This window comes from Colletes latitarsis, chromosome 5 (assembly GCF_051014445.1).
Source record: "Colletes latitarsis isolate SP2378_abdomen chromosome 5, iyColLati1, whole genome shotgun sequence".
NCBI lineage: Eukaryota > Metazoa > Arthropoda > Insecta > Hymenoptera > Colletidae > Colletes > Colletes latitarsis.
Genome location: NC_135138.1, coordinates 29,076,284 through 29,096,548, shown reverse-complemented (window position 1 = coordinate 29,096,548; position 20,265 = coordinate 29,076,284). Strand labels below are relative to the sequence as shown.

General features: G+C 35.7%; 1 protein-coding gene across 1 annotated transcript in view; it reads left to right on the top strand.

The window, feature by feature from the left end:
- The window catches only part of Dpr1 (defective proboscis extension response 1), a 363,943-nt gene that overhangs the window by 81,339 nt on the left and 262,339 nt on the right, over positions 1–20,265 (top strand). Inside the window, exon 2 of the mRNA XM_076765000.1 lies at positions 16,032–16,195. Within this exon, the coding sequence (XP_076621115.1) occupies positions 16,032–16,195 (164 nt within the window). The remainder of the gene's footprint in view (positions 1–16,031; positions 16,196–20,265) is intronic.

Below are 20,265 nucleotides of genomic sequence, written 5' to 3'. Positions count from 1 at the left end.
TAATGCAGTCGAGAGCAGGATATCGGCCGATCGGTTGATAAAATAGAATGAAATTAACAAAAATGTTTACGAAACATCAAGTAACCGACGTCGTTTCATTTCGATGAAAGCAGATATTCCAAAGTGGAGTTTTAATTACGATAAAACATCGATAAAAGTTAAAATATCGTGGTTTTAATTCGCGTTGTTACCACCTCATTTAATCGCTTTTCCGGCGCTTAGTTCTCGTCCTCCACGAAAAATTACTTGATTTATATATTTGAACTTTCTACTCTAAATTTTTATAACTATCCCCCCCGCGAGAATGAGTTAGCGGTTGTTTCACGTGGTCTGTCTGAAAACTTTTTTCAATGAAGATTGCGAAACTTTTATTACTAGCGGCATACATTTTAATACGACAATAGCGTCGGCAGTCCATTGTTTCCGGTGACATTAATATTATGGTCGCTGGATTATTCGTCGTAGAAAGTACAAAGGATATCCTTACGTCGTAGAATAAAAGATAAATTCTGAACTTACGTGGATGACACTTTAACGATAAGTCTTCTACTCTTGTATGGGTCATTCCATGCCAAATCGATTACTTTTTCTCGAGTGTCGGAGATTTTGCTCAAATTAAAATATATTGCAGTCCACGCGACAATAGAGAGGGTTTAATACATCAAGTTGCTGTATCAGAAATTGTTTAAAGAATACAGATTCGCAAAGTTAGCAATCTTCGTTAATTTTTGCGAAAATATTGTTGAGGTAGAATGTAAGTTTGGGGTTTTATATTATATCCTGATATTCTTATAAATAACATAAATCGTAATATTTGTAAATAATGTTGTGTAACTGACCGACTCTAACTAAAAACAGGTTCTGTAATTTGTAGCAGTAAATTCAGTAGTTTGCTACGCGACCTGCGGGAATAGGAACAATTTGAACGGAAAGGAATAGATCCATATTGGCACATTAAATTGGCAGATCAATAGAGGCCATACTAACTTGTTTGAGTTTCAATATCCACAACAACTGAACTGAACTGACACGAAGAATTCCTTTTCACCTGTTTGTAAACACTCTCCCTTCGATGCAACGAGGACCAAATGTTTTATGCTTGTTCGTTAACCTGCCATTCATTATCTCGTTAATTAAAACAGAATAGAATTCTATATTGCAAATCCAACGAAGGAGGAAATAGTTGAGGACGTTCTAGAACGTTCTCAAAAGCCAAAACTTCTTAAGGAAAATATTAAGATTAAATAAAACCTAATTAGTTTTTTTTATAAGTGCATTTCATTGCACAAATATGCAATCTCACTAATTGTGTTTTTCTGAATGCTCAAACATTCTTTTCTTAAGACTGACGGACCATCTAGTTTCATAATTATGGTTACGTTTATTGTAAATATGGATTTATCATCGTACCGAGTTTCATTTAAATTGGTGAGGGTCATTGAGACTTTCAGTAGAACAATACAAGCATTAATCAGACATCTCTGTAGATAACTACTCCTCAAACACTTTCCCTCTCAAAACCTGAATAGTTGATGTTGGAGAAACCCTGAAACTTCAAACGTTGATGATGAATGGGGTTGGGTGGTTGGGTCGGTTGATCAATGCTTGACCTATTCTACTAAACTGCAGGTTCCGGCAGCTCTGAATGACAGTGGTGCGAGGATTCAATACCGCCTCTATTATGTATCGAACAAAATTATTTAGTTTCTACTAGGCGGAACGTTACTCGATAATATTCGGCATCGTGAGATCTCCCAAATCGAACATAATGTCAAGAGGTACTATTTTAGATATGATTCAATATAACTGTACATGTCTCCTTAGAGAAACCACTTCATATCAATTTACTATTTCATAAGGTTTGCACATCTCTCCTTGGATCGTGCTTTCGCAAAAGAAAACTTGGCAAAATGTTTGAAAAAGTAGTTTTAGGAATATACGATTAAACTTAAAACGTGTTGAAAACGGTATGTTTATTTATTGTGTATTTCACAATTGATGTTGTAAATAATATGGTTACTCTAGTATAAATAAGGAACACTTTGCCCCAGTTTTATACAAGTATTTAGACTATTAATTTGTTAAAAATACAACTATAATCTTCTATTATGGTTAGACTATTAAATAACTATATCTTTACAAATTATTATTGATACACAGAATAACCAACATTTATTCACGTTTTTATTTTTGAGGGCGTAATTTTAAATCGTGCACTTTGACTTCATTCGTGTAAAAATATACCTGTTCAGACGAACCATAAAGATTGATAGCTTTGGAAGACAAGAACGTGTAGTGAATACAAGATGTTGACATCAAGACGCGTATCGAATAACTCTGTTGAAGGGTGTGTCCAGAATAGAGCACGAAAGTACTGCATAATACCACACTGATGGTTCTACTTAAAAAAAAAATCACTCGTTCACGCTTCGTTAGTAATGACTGTAAATGTTTATATTTATAAAATTCTGAAATCTAATAAAATGGTACTAATCATTTTTAAAAATAATTAATAATTATAAAAGATTTGTAAAAGATTTTGCAGGTCTGATATAAGTGGGAATGTAGCATTGGTCGTTCGACTCGTGATCGATTCTATTTGGTTTGGACTCACCCTCAGGAGTATACAAACGCGAACTAAGTTACGTATGCATCTATAGACTGACGCGTTACGTCTGATCAAATTGACACAGCAAGTGTGAGAATTGTATAGTCATTTGTTTTTCAATTTCCCATGGTATTGCAAACACGTACGCACACACGCCTCGAGGAAAGGCCATTCGTTTCGGTCATCCAGGACAGGAGAATTTTCTCCTCGAAGTAACGACGCAGGATTCTGGAAACTGTCGATCGACTTTCTTCGTGATAGATAGCTCCACGGTCGTCTAGATTTTCTGCTTAGCTCCCGATCTGTTCCGGTACAATCTATCTTGCAGGTAATCACCTACTGAAAATCCCGATGAGCCTTTTGTCCGTGATTGTTGCGCGTAATTATTCCAAGGCTCTAATCACTCGCTAACGCGTGTTTGTCAATCGCATTATAGCGTCAACCAGTTGTTATTTATTTTAAAAACACGATATTTGTTTATTTTTTTTCATATTTCAATATCGAGTGCATTTTATTATTTCCACGATGGCGTGAAACTTCCAAGTTATCGCATTGATTTTCATTCATCATTCTATTAGAAATACGTTTCTCTGTGCATACGATTTACAAAGTAAGTAATTTTCACGATTGTTTCGATCGTTCGGGCGATACACTTTTTTACGTAGCTCCGCGCCGAACTTGAACAATTTCATCAAACTGGAGCGAAAGGATTTGTTTTACCAATCTTGATGAATCAGCACAGCGTCCAGAATTCACAGGGGCGTTGCGTTGCCAGATTAATCCTCCGGTGTGTCGAGAAAGTATCGCTAGTTCCTTTGCCCCGCATATCCGTCGATGACACGGACAAAGCCGAGCGCATCGCAAAGGCAACGACCTACGATTTGTCAGAGTCGCAGGATCGTTTCGCGACGACAAAAAGAAATGTACGACACGTCTCACGACAAGATCTCCTTTTACATTATTTCAAATCTTATTTGCGTCCAAGGGGCGTCTTTTCGAGGAGACAAATATTTTCTCGGTAAGAACTAATTTTAATTGCGATACACGAGTGTTGCATTATTGATGGGATCCGTTTCAACGCGTTGACTGTCAGACAAATACTCGTGAAATTTCCTACAAAGCAACAATTTTGTCCTGGGACAGTTAGAAACTGCGTGGCCCAATATTTTATATTAGATAATTTGTTATCTTCACTAGGTGGGTCAGGTTTGGAAAAAGATTCACTTCTCAGGCTGTTTTTTTAATTAGAATCGATCCATTTACTCCATAAACGTCTTGGGGTCTCAATTTTCGGGCGTACATCCAATTTTTACATTCTCGCTGTAATCTGTCTTACATATGGCGCCAAATAGCACTTCTTTACACTTTTTATGGCACTCAGCGAGTTCTTTCTCCTTGGAACATAATAATACAACTGGCGACCAAACTGTAGCTTTTTAATCCTTCTAAACTTCTAGACATTTATTGCGACTTCCTTATACTTATGAAACTCGTTAAACGCAGACATTTATTTAGTCTCATCTTCTTTTATACTATGACTCAGTATTCCAAACTTTAACGTTCCTCTTCCCTTCTCGCGTCTATTAAAATTCCATTTACGACCTTTCAGATTTTATTCACTTCTAAATCTGTTCACTAGTTGTTATAACACTTTATTCTCTTTCATAATTCTCACATTCCATCGTTCCCATTGCATAGCTTACGTTTTCTACTTTATTCGAATTCCAAGTATTTGCTTGTTGGCGTCGAATTTTGTGCTAGTTTTTATTTCTCAACTGACTTCTCTCTCTAGAGGTTATAAATATTCGTTGCCTGTAAATTTCTTGTAACTGTTATTGCACTCATCCTTTTCTGTTTAATTGGAATTCTGTGTATTTTTGAATAATAGTCGTTCACAAGTCCTGTACAGCTTATAAAACAATGTTAATTTATACTCCTCGAGCTTGGATGCTTCAACCTTGTTACTTATTCAGAGGACTAAAATCAGTTTCATGAATATGTTTTCATAAATTTATATCAAACATAAATCTCGTATTACTCAGAGTACTCGGAGAAACATACTTTTGTAACCGAATGCTTTGTAAAATGCATTAATTGAGTAATTAGCAAAACATTAAGGTCTTAGGAGTTGCTTCAAAATTTCTATAAATTGTAACACATACATCGGTTGGAACTTCAATATAAAAATAGTGACATTCAAGGTACCATGATATACACGAATAGAAAATTCCACGGGGAACGCTTACAGTTTTTACATATATTTTTTATTTTTACTGCAAATTACTCCTGTTTTCGTATTTTCATTAAAACAGCTTTTTCAGGTATCATATAATATATGGTATGAACGTGCAATAAGTAATCTTATTCAGTGAGCATGCAGCCATTTAAGGTTTAAAATGGCAACGAAGAAAAACGCAGAAAAAGTTCTAATTAGAAGCTCGCGTAAAATCCACAGATTAAACGATGAAAGCTTTGTACATAACATCAGCCGACCGCGCAAAGACCGCATACACATTTTTACACATTTCCTCTGTCCCTTTTTCCCACAAATACTGCTGCGCGGAATTAATTGAGTTCGTGGAGGGCGGGCTTTCTCGTTTGCAGGCACAGTTTCTTTAAAACGAAAGAAGTGCCACCAGTTATTTGGCGCGATTAGTTGTAATCTTTATTTATAGATGATAAATCGGGGCGGTCCTGCTAATTTCTTTAATCACGACGATCGCACGGCGGGGCGTACTAAATGCCAGCAGTTTCCGATTGCTTCTATGTTCCATTATCGAGAGAACGTTTAAATCCAGAATACGTGTTTTAGAAACTAAGTGTCTGTTAGTTTGTTACGCGATCGTACGGCATGATTGCGAGTTACAGAGTGGTCGATAGGATCTCGAGTGGTCGTAACGACAATTACTAATCGTTCCACGCAATAGAAAAGACGTATTGTCTCCAGAAATACTTGGTAGTTAAAATTTTATTTATTTCGCTCCTTTCTTTTTCTTTCCTCTTACTGTCTCGCTTACTCACAAATTCATTATCATTTTTATAGTATTTCTTGATTTGTTGGCTAAAAAATTCTCCTATTGGCCGTGACATAATGTTTTCGGATTGTATAATCATTCCATCGCAAGTTTATCATTTTTAGTTTTTAATACGGTTTCCACAATAAAGATTATTGGAAAATTCGTGTAGTATTTCTGGCTAACTTCGGAATTTCATCTCATTGTGGAATTGCAAAGTCAACAATATAGACTGCGATCACGTCGTGGCCTCAATACCGTACGTCTCCGAGTTACATTTCAGTAAATTGAAGCACATTTTGGGAAGTTTTATTTGGAACGTAACAGCCAGGAAGATCGCAAATTGTCGTCAGGCTAGAATTCCGCGAGTAGGATTTCACGTCAAAGCCAGAAACTTTGTCGTGTTGTTCTATTATGAAACAGAAAAACCGGGGACAACAGCTGCGTGCGACGTTTGGAATAGGATTTACTATCTTTCGTCGGTGACTTCTTTCGGGTACAACCGCAACACTCTCTGAAATATCGATGAGACGCAAGCGAGCACGAAATCGTTGCTCATCCAGTTACATTCCTTGCGTGACTTCTGCTACCGCGAGCACGCTCGAACGGATCGAAAATTTTGCAAACACTTCACAAAATGATTTATAGCGAATCGGATGTTTGAAGAGTCACTGGGACGCGCCGATAGCTGCATGCAAATCTTGGGAATTTATTAACCGTGTGTGCAAACTCGAATGAAAGCCATATAGATTATGGTTTGTTTCGACGTACAGTAATATCCGCGGCAGACGGTTATTCGATGGATTGGAAACTACGTGATATTTTTAAAAAAATTGTGTACGTGTACAAGATAGAAATGTTCTCGAGTGCAACCGCCCTTGTAATTAAAAATTCTCAGTATTCGATATAATATTCCTCGTAAATTATATATTTTAAACTTCTCACTTCTAACTACTTAGTTTGTAAACAGTTTTTAAAATGTTCTTAATGCAGATACGTAACATCCTTGACTGGTAATTAAATTTGAATTTTAACATAAAATGTGACTTCTAATGTGATAAATTTTAAAACTGTAATCATTTGAATCGTAAATAGCAGCAAATAATTACAAATATGGATGCCTATGGTTTTTAACTTACATTGTGAAAGTAACTATTCTTCAATTCAAATTATGAAATATAATTTTACTTTCGATAGTGACGCTAATTAGGGCAATTAACAGTAGTGACGGATAATTGAAAAAACCTGAGGAAACATTAAGAGCAAGGAAGGATAGAAAAGCCAGGAGGGAGAGGGATCAAAGTGGGCAAGTTGGGCAGATCCAGTCGCAGTTAGTTTGCAATGATCGTTAGTCGACCTCTGGCCTGATCGTACACTGCAAATGAGCTATTTCGTTTTCCACCTTGATTGCGTGTCAACCACGGTGATAACGTTTGTATAGAGTCCCTTTATGCCGTCTAGCCGACAAGGATTCCGAGGGATTTCGTGTGCACCGTCACTAATTTCAGCCGTGAAATTGTGGCCCAACCTTCACTCTCGTCACCGGCCTGTCACATACAAATTTCGCTATTTGGGTCAACATAGCTAAAATCGTTCTCGTGAGAATTAGTTTCGCCGCGGGCCTTAAACGATTCCAATCGAACCTCCTTAGCGTTTTTCCGTTCAACCGCGTTTCCTTTTCCGCGGTTAATTTGCAATTCGAATAATATCGCGAATGAATTTACTTCCCACGAAACGGATTGTTGGTGTGTTGCATTGGAAAATCGAGAGTCTATTTATAATAATAAACAAAAACATTTTTAAATTCTTGCTAATTCAAATGATATACAGGGTGTTCGGCCACCCCTTGGACAAATTTTAATGGGAGATTCTAGAGGCCAAAAGAAGACGAAAATCAAGAACACCCCCTTGTCGATTTTTCTTGAAAATTCGTTTTTGATTTTTAATAAATTTGTTTAACGCTGTACGGAAATGTTGTTTAATACTTTTTTATAGATGGCCATGAGCGCTACCTGAGAAAAAAATTTCATTGAAATATATTCATTATTATATAGTCATGGCCCTTTGAAAATTGGACCACTTTTATGGGGGTTTTCTCACTTTACAGGGTTAAAGAAAAACTTTTTCAATATTCTTGGAATTTCTACATATTCTTGGCCAAAATACGCGTCATTTGCCTTTTTAAACATTAAAATCCTTTAATCCGTTCAGAAGTTATGATATTTTAAACATACGCATGAAATTTCAGTGAAACATATCAACGTATGGCCAGACATGACATTTTCGGTAAGGAATTTTTTTCTCGAAACTGCGTAGGATTTCGGGGTTATATCTGTTGACCAAAAATGTTTATAATTGACCCCCGCAACCGAAAATAATTTTTCCAGAACAATTTGAAATTTTTTTTTCGCCGAAAAATTTAGACATCTTTAAACGTTAATAACATTTTAACGAAACCTCAATCAATAAATTAGTATCCTTGATTTGCGTCTTATATTGGCTTCTAGAATCACCCATTAAAATTTTTCCCAGAGGTAGCCGAACATTCTGTATACTATATCATACAGTATCATACTTGGTACTTCATGACTGAGTATTTACAAAATTAGTAATTTCTGTTTTAAATTATATATATTCAATCATTTGTTTCCTATTGATCTTAAGTCGCCCTAATAAACGGAGAGTGGTATTAAATTTGTGTTCTGAGTAAATTATTGTATATGGATAATAATTGGTTGATTAAAATTTTTCATTACAAATGCAGTTGTTTGTGCATTGCTATTATCTGGTTCTTCGTCGGTCAGCTATTTCCATAGCGAGAAGTGCATACCACTCTGAAAATCTAATTAACCGGTTGCAATTACTAACTCCCCACCCGTATGTAATTAAGGCTGATTCTCATAACCACTCGGGGTCGCAACAAAATACACTTTTTGATGAATTTCCGAGATCCATGTACGGCCTCTTCCTTCGCAGAAATTTTCGTATTTAATTACGCATGAAGCATCGCGCAGAACGATCGAATACTAAGCTCGCGCTTTAATATGTTTCGCTTTCTTTTTTCGATTTTACGCAAACTGCAATTACGACGATATTGTTGCTTGTAATTTGCTTCGTTAGTCTCGTCGCAGTCTACGCTAGAGCGTAAAGTCTTTAAATTTAGCGAAATAGTACACTTTTTGCAAGTTAATTAGATATCCTTTTGATCATTTTTTCAACTACATAATTAGAAAGATGTACTACTAGCACGAAATAGTACAGTAACTTGAAAATATATAAGGACTTGAAATTACGTTGCTCATTTGATAAAAATACTACTGAAATCGTATCTTAACCAAGTGTTTCTTAATAAGTGTTTATATTCGTATAAATTAAAAATTTTCTAAATTGGATATAATAAGAAACTACATCGGGTTTAGTAGTGTTAATTTATTGAAGAAGAATTTATTAAATTACAAATCATAACTTTGAATAATTAAATCAACAATTAATTAATTCAAATTAAGTGGTCTTCAGAGTTTTCGAATCATAAATTGAATCTTGTCTTCAATAAGGACTTTTCTATGTATTGAGTGCTATCAAGAAATTTGTGAGAAAAGAAGATAGACATTCGTTGGGCATCAAAGATGAGGGTTTCTTGGTCTCCACTAGGGCTTTGAATTTTCTCTGTTAATATGTGCATTGATCTTATAAAACAGAATATTTTATTAAACAGGTCACTTTGACGTACAGTTTGACGTATAGGATGAAAGTGTGTATTTCCGTTATGTTTTCTTTCAATATCTTCTTTCAATTTTCAAATATGAGCAGTATATTGTAAATAATCCATTCTTTTACGATTCAAGCTGTGAAAGTCTTTCAATAATTCCAGTCTGAATATTTATCAATTAAAATGATGTGAACTCTATTTCATTTCGACTGTTTCGAATTAGAATTTATTCGAATCATTTCTGAGAACTGTCCAATTATGTAGACTTAAAAATAGTTCAAATGAGGTTATTCGTAGACTTATTTTCAACGGGAAAATCCCATCAACCGTTTGATAATACTTTCATGAGGGTACGAGAAATATAAATGTTCCTATTGCATTATTTAATAGCCGCCAGGTCGATACGCGTGCGACATCGCTTTGAAGTTCGGTAAGTCGGATTTTGTTTTCACAGCTGTTGGCCTCCCGAGTCAACGCACAACAGGGATTAACAAAATTCATATAATATATTGAGTTCGTGGAAAGTAATCTCGGTTTTGCAATTTAAAATAGTTTCACTTTATTGAATTAGTTATATAGTTTCTCTTATTTTCTATAATCTTTTTTCCAACGCTCCTAGATTACGTCATTCCATCCATATGAACTCTCTTATGCTGGATTTCACAACCGAAAATACTCTAATATTATTTTAAACGCGAGCGTTAGTGGCAAATCGTTCTTGCTCGATGCGTCTCGAATTTAGCGTGAACGTTCTTGGGGTTGAACATCCCTCGAACGTTGGTGGGAATCAACCATAATAGGGATCCTCTCGTTAGCTCCTTTTGTACTATTTGCACCCTTCGCGTTTAACCACGAACGGACTTAAGAGCGATGGCAACCAAAGGCACACGAGTTCGAATTCTAACGTTCGGGTCAAAAGGATCTGCAACCCTTGCAGTTCGCACAAGGCGCCAGCAATTTTTTTACTATAAGGTTTAAAAGACGTTGTTAATCGTTTCTGTACGAACAAACTAAGTCAAAAATTTAAAATACAATTTTTTCATACGAGTCTTTATTTTAAAAATGATAATGTATAGGTAAATTGTTCTCATTCTTATTTACGTCAATGTATGATACGTAATTTTATTATTTTAAAATTAATATTGTTTTTTATGTTCCTTTAATCAACTACAAACAAGTTACTAAAATTTAATTCAATTTTTTACGTTCACAATATCACCAAGACCATAAATACTTACTACGTGTGCGATATTTTACTTTTTTAAGAAATTCACTTTATCTTTGCGTCGATCGAACTGACTGACGATTTACATTCATAGCGCGATGTATCTGACAGTATGATGTCTTTTCGTATAGAAATAAATATCTGACCCACGAAAAAAATTCACGTTATCGTGACTAATTTATTATTAATCGTGAAATAGAGGAATTGAATTATGACATAGAAGTGTTCTAGGCACCTCCGACGCGAAACGATATTTCCTGGTTGCAATTGACAACTCAGTTATTTAGCGTCCTCTATTTATTGATCAACGTCAGTTAAATATTTGAAATGACAAAACTGGTACTCAATGCGATGAAAATGTGCAAGGTATCCTTTACGCTTCATTAAATTTACTAATCGTGTGCGAACATTAAAAACAAATTCAGAATGGATTTTGACTCAATTTTATTCGAATTGTGAATCTGAAAATCGGGGTGTTGGTCCAAATCAAAATAACCTTTGCTAGAAATATTTAATTTCTTAATAATATTAAGCGTCCTTAAGTTTCATACATAAGTGAACATAATTGAGCTTGAGTTCACCACATATGTGATAATTAACACGATGACAATTTGTATTATAATAATACTCATGATTACAAGAAACTATGAACTCGATTACGTTGTTCTTAATTTTCGTCTTATAATATTTATAACTGTAGGAACTCGATGAGACACATCTGTTCTCGACGTACACGTCGATGGAACGAAAATTCGCGCTGCATCCCGGAATGTTAATTTCTCATTGCGAGTCGACCTTGCATTCATAAATCTTATTTCCTTAAGATTAATTACAGCTCTCTTGCTCAAAATTGCCTAAAGTTTCGCGGCTCGAACAGATGCTTTTTCATCGATAGTTTGGGAGTGAATGGCGGGATCTCGCGAGAAGCTTCTGCGCTCGAGTCGAAGGCTATTGGTTCGAATATAACGCGAAGAAGAGGAACATTTGCACAGAATTAACATACGAATTCCGACGAAACTAATAAAATTTCCATCATCGCGGGAAAGGGGAATCTGCATAATTCGATCGCGCCGGCGCTCAACAGAATTCCATCGTAGCGCAATAAAATAAAATTCGAATATCCTTTCGCGAGACGATCCGCGCGCCTCGCGACTCCGTTTGACCTAAATTTCTTCGATACACCCACGCGCTCCAAATGGTACGATTACAGCAGCCGTTAGTTCAAAGATTACCAGTGAAATAGTCTTCGTCAAACATCTGACAAGTCGTTTTACGACTGTTGTATAGTGCTAGAGAAATATCCCGTTTCAACGTGTCAAACATAAATCACCATTCTCGCGACGTTTACTACACTCCTGTCAAAAGACCAACGAGTGTTGAAATTCTGCTGAAAGTACTGCTTGCCAGTTGTATAAAATTCAAACTTTCGTTCGCGAGTCATCAGGGTCCTCCATTAAAGAATTACGGTTGGAAGAGAAACTCGTTTATTCGAAGCCATCGCCAAAACACTTAAAGCAAAACGTCAACATAAACGTTTACGTGCTACGGTTCTCCAAGTAATTTATTTCCGTAGAGACATTAAAATGTTTCTGTTCTCCTTGCTGCATTAAGCAAATGTACATTTGAGAGATCCAAATGCAACGGAAGTTTGATACTTCGAAATACATTTAGAGTCTTCTGTACGAAGACTCTACGTGTGGTTGCGCTGCCCAGAAACCTAGAAGAGACTGAAGAGACTTTAAACGACAATATGTACCTGTCACGAAACCTGAAATATGTACGTGTCAAGTGCAAACAACAATCGCAACTGTTGGATGACTGGTGCATTTGAAGACATCAAGTTGACATGCACTTGCTCTTTGAATAATAAAATTTTATCTTTTTGGAATTACGTAAAGTTTCAGAAAATTACATTTGGCACATAATATCACTTGGAATACCTTGCATTGACAAAATATAATTAAAAAGTGTACATGAATCTTATAATCAGGATAAGAAAAATATAGAGGAAATTAGTGACATTGTGCATATAGTTATTTCATATAATCATGATTCACTTATAAATAGATTTGCAAGTTTGCATAAAGGATAACTAATATGGAATTTTCGTGTTCGAAACCGCGGGTAATAGCTAGTGTATTATAATTTTCGTCGAAACTTGAGAGAAGTATCTAATGCAGAAATGGACTCAATTTCCAAATCTCCCGTCAAAGCAGTTGGGATTAGATGAAATTGTGCAGAGATGCATGTGTATAATTATAATAATCGCATTATGCATCCAGTAGTACCAAGTCAGGAGGGTATTTACAATAGTGTTTTTAATAGTGTAATACAGAATGGACAGTAAAATTGATTTACTTGAACGTCTCACTATTTTGGCAAATTTTCAAACACTTCTTTGATTCAACAACGAGTAAACGTGATTTGACCAAGAAAGAAAGAAAGATCAAAGCAAAGATAAATAAATAAATGCGTTTCTCGTGATTTAAGAAATCAACGTACGTACGTGCTACGATCTCAGCCAAAGAATTACTGGCACACCACTTCGAAAGCTATCTCTTTAGGATATTGATTACCGATTCGCGAATTCGAACTCGAACTCCACGAAAGCTAACTACCTGGAATCAGTCAATCGTTTTAGGGACATTTCCCTGATTCCAGTGGTCTTGATAGAACGGTTTCGTGATTGCCTTGATACACGCTAATTAGTGAAAAGTCCTTTCTTTCGACACTTGTCGAGAAAATTGTATCACTCAAAGCCAGAAAGATGATTAACGAGATGGCACAGAAGCCAGAGGATTGCACGTTTCATCCAATATCCACCATTGACACTTCTCTAACCACCACCGCTCGATCCTTGGTAGTACGCACTGACATAGAAGTAGCTTTGAGTTTAGTAAATGCGACCACTTCGGCCATTAATGAACGACGAGATGTGTGCGTAGAACTGTAAGACTAATCTTCTATGGCCAATCGTGCCCGCATTCCTTCCACTCGTCGTCCTTTCAGCTTTGCACGATACATGTGAACATATTTTGGCTAGATTCTAGGGGCATATTCACCCCTTAAAATCGACCTCTGAAATTTTGTTGCGTTTTTTTCATCAGCCTCTATGGTATTTATATTACTAGAATATTTAAATTTGTCCCAGAAATTTCGCTGTTATTAAATGTACTTCGCAATACCAGGTGGATGGACATTTCACGTTCGAACTCCAAATTCTCTGGCATAGAATTTAAATCTTATTCAAATCACGTATCACCTCCGTTTAACCGCGAAACTTTACACGGCAACGTGGAAATATGTGCCGGATCACAGGGTTCGGTGAATTGAAACTTTAATCTTTGATGGGCGATAAATCGTTCGCCGAGAGAAACGTACCAGGGCACTGACATGTCATCGATATCGTTTTGTCGATAATTGACACTCTGCTGGTCGATGTTACGTGATTTTATTTCTGCAACCAGTATGTTACCACTCACGATCAGCTTATTTTACGCTTGTTAAGAATTAGGTCTTATGTATAGTTGTTTTATCTAATATTACAATTGCTTCTTTCATCGTAATATAATGTCACAGAAAATATTGCTTACCTTAGTTACTTTAAAAATGTCTGTAAACAAAGTATATGAATACTTAAAAATTTCACCCTCAAATTACTGGCATATTATTCCAGGGGAATACAATTAATTTCAAAATAGTGAGAGAAGAATGAAATATTGTTTCGATGTAATTATCACATATTCGATTAATGTTTTGATATGTGCAATATTATCTGGAACACCTTATAATTAATAGTTTATTGGGCTTTCATTGTACACATAGATAATAACATGGCAGTGTACGTACATTGGTCGTTTATTTTGATCTATTGTATATCATATCAATTGCGTGCATGTAATATGAGTAAATTTATGCATAGTATGCCTAAAAGAAGCAGCGAAAAACAGTTTGAAGTCCTTTTTACGAAACGTATAAAAGATATAATCGTAAAAGTGTTACATAATTTTATGGATGTTTCTCACTTTCGAAGTAAAATAATTAATTACTTGAAAAGTTCAAGTAGGGTTGTAATTACGCGCTTTGAATCTTTTGACGAATCCTTAGTTCGCAACTGCGCGCGACAAAGTGGTTTTTTTCATACCAGCGCTATTAGTCAGAGTAAAGCCCGAACATGGCCTTTTTTTATAATAAAAAGGAAGCAAATTAGGGAATGCAATGAGTACTGATATTAAATTAAAAGCTTCTTACCTAAATTACGAACCGGAACTTTTTTCAGTAAAGGATGTTTTCGTAAAAATATTAATAAATCAGTGGAACCTAGTAGACCAATAATTCGAGTAAAAAAAGCAAGAACGAAGGTATCATTACCTTGAAAGCTATTAATCTAGCCTATAAATTACGATTGGTATATTTTTCGTATACTCTCGACATTGCAATCTACTTAAACCAATAATATCTTACTTCGGTACCCGTTTGGTACCATAACACAATGCTTGTGAATCAATAGATCTCAGTACTAACACATGTGACATTGAATTGGTCCCACTATTGCCTTACATTGTTTCCAGCTTATTTAGGCCATTGCTGAGAGCACCGATTAATCTGTCGTTGACGATCTCGGGTCACGGTTAGGTAGAAACACCTACGGTTATCTAGTTCAAGCGTCAACAATCAATAATGAAGTAGACATAGACAGCTGCCACTGGAATCCGTTGTTTCTCTTGATAGCAGTAACAACGTCCAATAGAAATTACAATGCTCGAGCCTTGGCGATACAATTTCATAATGGCGGCTATCATAAAAGACCATCATGGCCGCGGAAACAATGGGGTCTCAGGTGTTAATTTTGACGTCAATGATGACCAGTCGATTTCGAACAGCGTTATTGGATTTCACTTAGCATACGATTATGCAGTACTAGGGATGATGTTACAATGAAACGAGAGATTCCTAGTCCAGCGGGAACAACGTTGATAGCCAAATTTTAAATTGGATGCCCGAAATTAAGTGCACGAAATGCTGCAAACGTTTTAATTTTATCACGGGTAGCAATTCGTGTATTTTATAGAACTAAAACTTACTCGTAGACTTTTAACTTTTGAATCGTTTCTTGTATCATTTAAGTTAATCGTTTACATTAACTCTTTAAAATTATCGTGAATTGTTTCAATAATTGTTTTAAGGCGATACGAAATTAAACAATTCACCTTATCTTAAATTATGAAGTGGATTTGAATAAAAATTAAGAGATTCGTTCGTAATCAAGCTTGAAACGTAAATGTGTATATGTTCAAAGAATATTTAATTGGTGTTTCTGAAATGGATCGACGCACTGACCGTAACGCAATTAGCCTTTCTTCTGTATCTCTCGTTTTTGTTACCAAAATAAAATTTCAAACGGAATTTATTAAATAGAGCGCGAGGAGGGTAGCGACGATTGTCAGTTAATTCTTTCGTGTTATTTTTCGCCAGGTAATTTTGTACGGGATCAGAAGCTGCTCGGCGGAACTGTCTTCAGCAATCACAACGTCACTAATGCGACGTTCGAGATGAACGTTTCACGAAACGTAACCACCGCAGTCGGTCAGTCGGCTTTTCTTAATTGCATAGTTCATCAGTTATCAGGTAATGAAGAGGTGAGTAAATTTATCTGTTACTTACGGTCAGAAAAGAGCTAAGCCCGGAAACAGGGGGTAACAAAAGAACACTTGTTCTACTTATTTCGATTTAATCTCTTCAAAGTTAAACATTTACAAAGACTTCAATTATTATCTACGATTTTTTACAATTTTTTGCAACAATAAACGCTTTTGTAAAGCATATGTGAAATGTTTGGTGGCGTAAGAACGAACTGAACAAAGGCATGGTTAGATAAAAACGTGCTTTGAACATTTTCCATAAGGATTAACTCGAGAAAAGTGTTCTGGTATCTTTGTAATTATAAAAATATGAATTTCATGTGTATTTTGATAACTGAGCAGGTAAACGTAGTAAGCGTGAAAGAAATTGAATACTCTTTCGGATCAAAGGCGACTCTGTAGCTCTGTTGTGGTTACGGTGCCTCTATTGTTTTTCAAAATTTTCGATCCAAAGGTATACATTCGCATGGTGTATATACATGGCTATATGAATCTGAGAGGCTTCTGGGATAACAATACCGCAAGGCTGCCGTGCGGTTTTGAAACTAGATCGTTGATAGAATATTCATTACGTGTATTTCAAGAGTGTAATAACTTTAAAAACGGAGTAAATATGCGTGAAATCGTAAAATTAACATCATGGCTGTTTCTGCGAAAGTTTTACTAGAACTAAAATCAATGCTATCACGAGTTTGTGCAAAATTCGGAAAAGTCATGGCTAAATGATATATATACGTATTAATGAACACATATTAATTATTAATATGATGCAGGGCTCATTATTAAATTATATAAATTGTTTTTATCCAAACCTATAACGATAAATTAATATCGTAAATTCCAACGATATTAAACGCTGTCAATAAACTCGAATTTTAATTGGCAACAAGGACGACGACTGTATTAATTAGACCGCGGACGTCTATTCATTTTTGGGAAATTTTAATTTTCAAAAAACTACCGTAATCCACTTAATATACAAATATATAGGAAATACTTGAAGTAAGATACGAATTGTTATATTTTGGGATTGAGGCAACCCTCTACAAAGCACCAAATTCATTAATTCTATTAACAAAAATATGAATTTGCATAAAGATCCGCAGTCTAGTAATAACCAAGAATTATGAATTCAATATAAGTTTCTTGATACGATAAGCTTATGTCAGCACGATTTATTCATACCTCCGTCATTAAAGTTTAATCAAACCGCATGATCTTCACGTTCCGTAGACGCGCACAAGTTCAGAGAACGTGCATAGTGCCGATATTTGTTGAAGTTTCAGTAAATGCTAAACTTTCGAACTATGGAGACCCAGGAACTGCAGAAGGAGATTTGATACAACGGAATGCCGTATACTACGAACATTTCCATTATAGATGCATGCTTCGATTAACCATTCGATATTGATATTATTAAAATTAGATATTGATCGACTGCGACAGAAGTTTTAAAATGACTATTAAATTTGTGATGGATTTTAAATCTTAAACTGAAATCTGACAGTTAACACGTGAAAATGACTCGAAGCATCCTAGTATAGATTTATTTAGAAATTCACAAGAGCATTGAAGTGCACTAACAACAGATTATTCTCACCGTAATAATGTTTAGTCGTTACACCTAAACTTTGCCTGATGTACTAGTCTCTTCATGCAAACCTGCAAGTATTTTGATGAGAATGAGTGCTCTTCCTTGGGGATTATCACAGTCATAGAGATGACCGGGCTTAGTGTCGTAGTTATATGTAGTTGGCATGGTAGTTGTGTTGCAGGAAGAAGGCTAGGTATAGCTAAACAAGTTAAATAAGATCCCTGGGGTCAGGAACGTTAACCATGCCCCTTCTCCTTCGGTTCACCGGTTGGTTCTTGTCATCCTTCCGTAATCGTACTTCCTCCAAACAGTATCGAGTGACACTCGTGATATCGCAAGGATCATATTAAACTCGTATACGTGCCCATAAGACAAAACAAATACCCAAAGAAAGTCTTTTATTCTCCGTGTATCACATGCTCTCTGAGTCTGAAGCAAAGTGTTGACATCAGTCCATTTCACTACGTTCCCATTACACATAACATTTTCTTTAAATGTTACGAATTATCTTTGTCATAATATTACAAAGTTATCCTCACAACTTTCTGTGACTGCTCAATTTACATAAACATTCAGACACATATAGTCTTCGCCTTGCTTCGAATACAACTCGACGGTCAGTATCCAATATTTGTTATCACTAGCATCATTTTGCTAGTTATTTACTAGAAACTACATAGATACGATGTTCTTCCAATTTTTCCCAGTTTCTAATTTTCTTCTCACGCGATCGGTTCTGCCGGAACTCACCGATCAGGATATTAGCTAGCATTTCACGAACAAAGACGTCATTATGTGTTTGTCACAAAATTACTAGCTAATCGTGAGAAAGGGCCGCTGGTTTTATCACAAGTTAACGACGTGATTATTCATCTGCGGGTCCGTAACGTGAGTTTCGAGCATTCGCGACCAACCTAAAATGCGGCTAGCATTCGATTATCCCGCATCGATGAATTACCATCGACGTCATCCTATTTTCATTTCGCTAATTACGGGAACCTTGGTCTGCAATTTCGGTGTGATTTCAGCGAATCGGGAAACATAGTTGTCAACCCTCCAGTAGATGTAGTTTGTTGCTTACACGTTGTGCATATAGTTGTATTTTTTCGAAACATCCTTACATTCGTGAAATTCACAGCCAGTGTTAGAAACGTCCATCGATATTCGTAGAATTTTAACGATAAAAGAATACCGAGTTATAGCTACGCGAAGGCCCATTCCGTCGTTGAAGCGATGCAAAATTACGGAAATGCAATTACAACGCGCAGGCGGTTCATAAAAGAAAATATAACGTCGTTACTCTGGAGCAAAGTAACTCGACAGATACCTCCTAATTTAATTTTGGGCTTTCGAGACACGCTGCATATCTCTCGACGGCCTTAAAAAGCGCAAGTTCGTCAAATTTTAAAGAAATAGCAGAGGGTAGAACCGCGTACGGTGCGTGTCGAAATCCAGGCGGTCTCTTTTCGGCGCTTTTACGATGAAAAGTTTCAAGTTTCGTGCTCAAACCGCGCTATTAGTCCGAATATCGTTTCGTCCCTTCTAATTAGGTCACAGCTTGTCGGTGGATGCTCCTTTCCTTTTAAAGCTATTGATGTTCGGTGAACGAGGCAATTAGAAACGTGAAAGAGCCCTGAAATATCGGTAGAATAGTATTAATCGATTTTATCTTTAAATTTAGAAATTCATCGACCCTCCGTGTTTTCACCTAATAAGCTGGATTTTTACCAGAAGATAATTTAACTCGGATTTTTCGACGTGTTTCTAGCGTTGAATAAATCACGATATACGCGTCAATTTTAATAATCATTGAGAATTGTTTTTGAATTATTCTGAATGATTGGATTAAATAGATTTCAAAAACTTTAAACGTGAACCTATCAGAGAATTTTCCATTTTGTGTTTGAGAGGATTGTTATAAACTGCTTTGTGCATTATAAATGTTTATTTCAACGATTCAATCTCGACTTAAAAAATAATTGCTGATAATTATTCGATATATTGCAGTACGATTTACGCGAGTTTAATTTAGTTTGTGTAATGAGTTACGCATAGACGAGTTTTTCTATGGTTTTTTTATCGAGTACTTTAGACAGAATGGTCTACTTCCTTCGAAACGAGTTCTCCAAGTACCAATTTTATTATTCTTAACCGTTTTATTTCAACCGTTAAATACAAGCAATCTTAGGCTTAGTGTCTTCTTCTGCATTCTTCTAAAACTAACATAATTCCTTATGGAATATCTTCTGGAATGATTCACACAGCTATATTATTATAATTAAAAAAATTTCGATAGTTTTGAAATGTTGAAGTAAATAACTTGTGAAATAATTGTCACTTCGGTTGCACGACAAAATATCACCAAGCAGTAATATTATAAAAAATATTATTAAGAAACATCGCGAAGAGCATACCAAGCAAGAGAAACTACTTTTTACGTTGAATCAGAATTACAAAATATCTGTTAAATTTT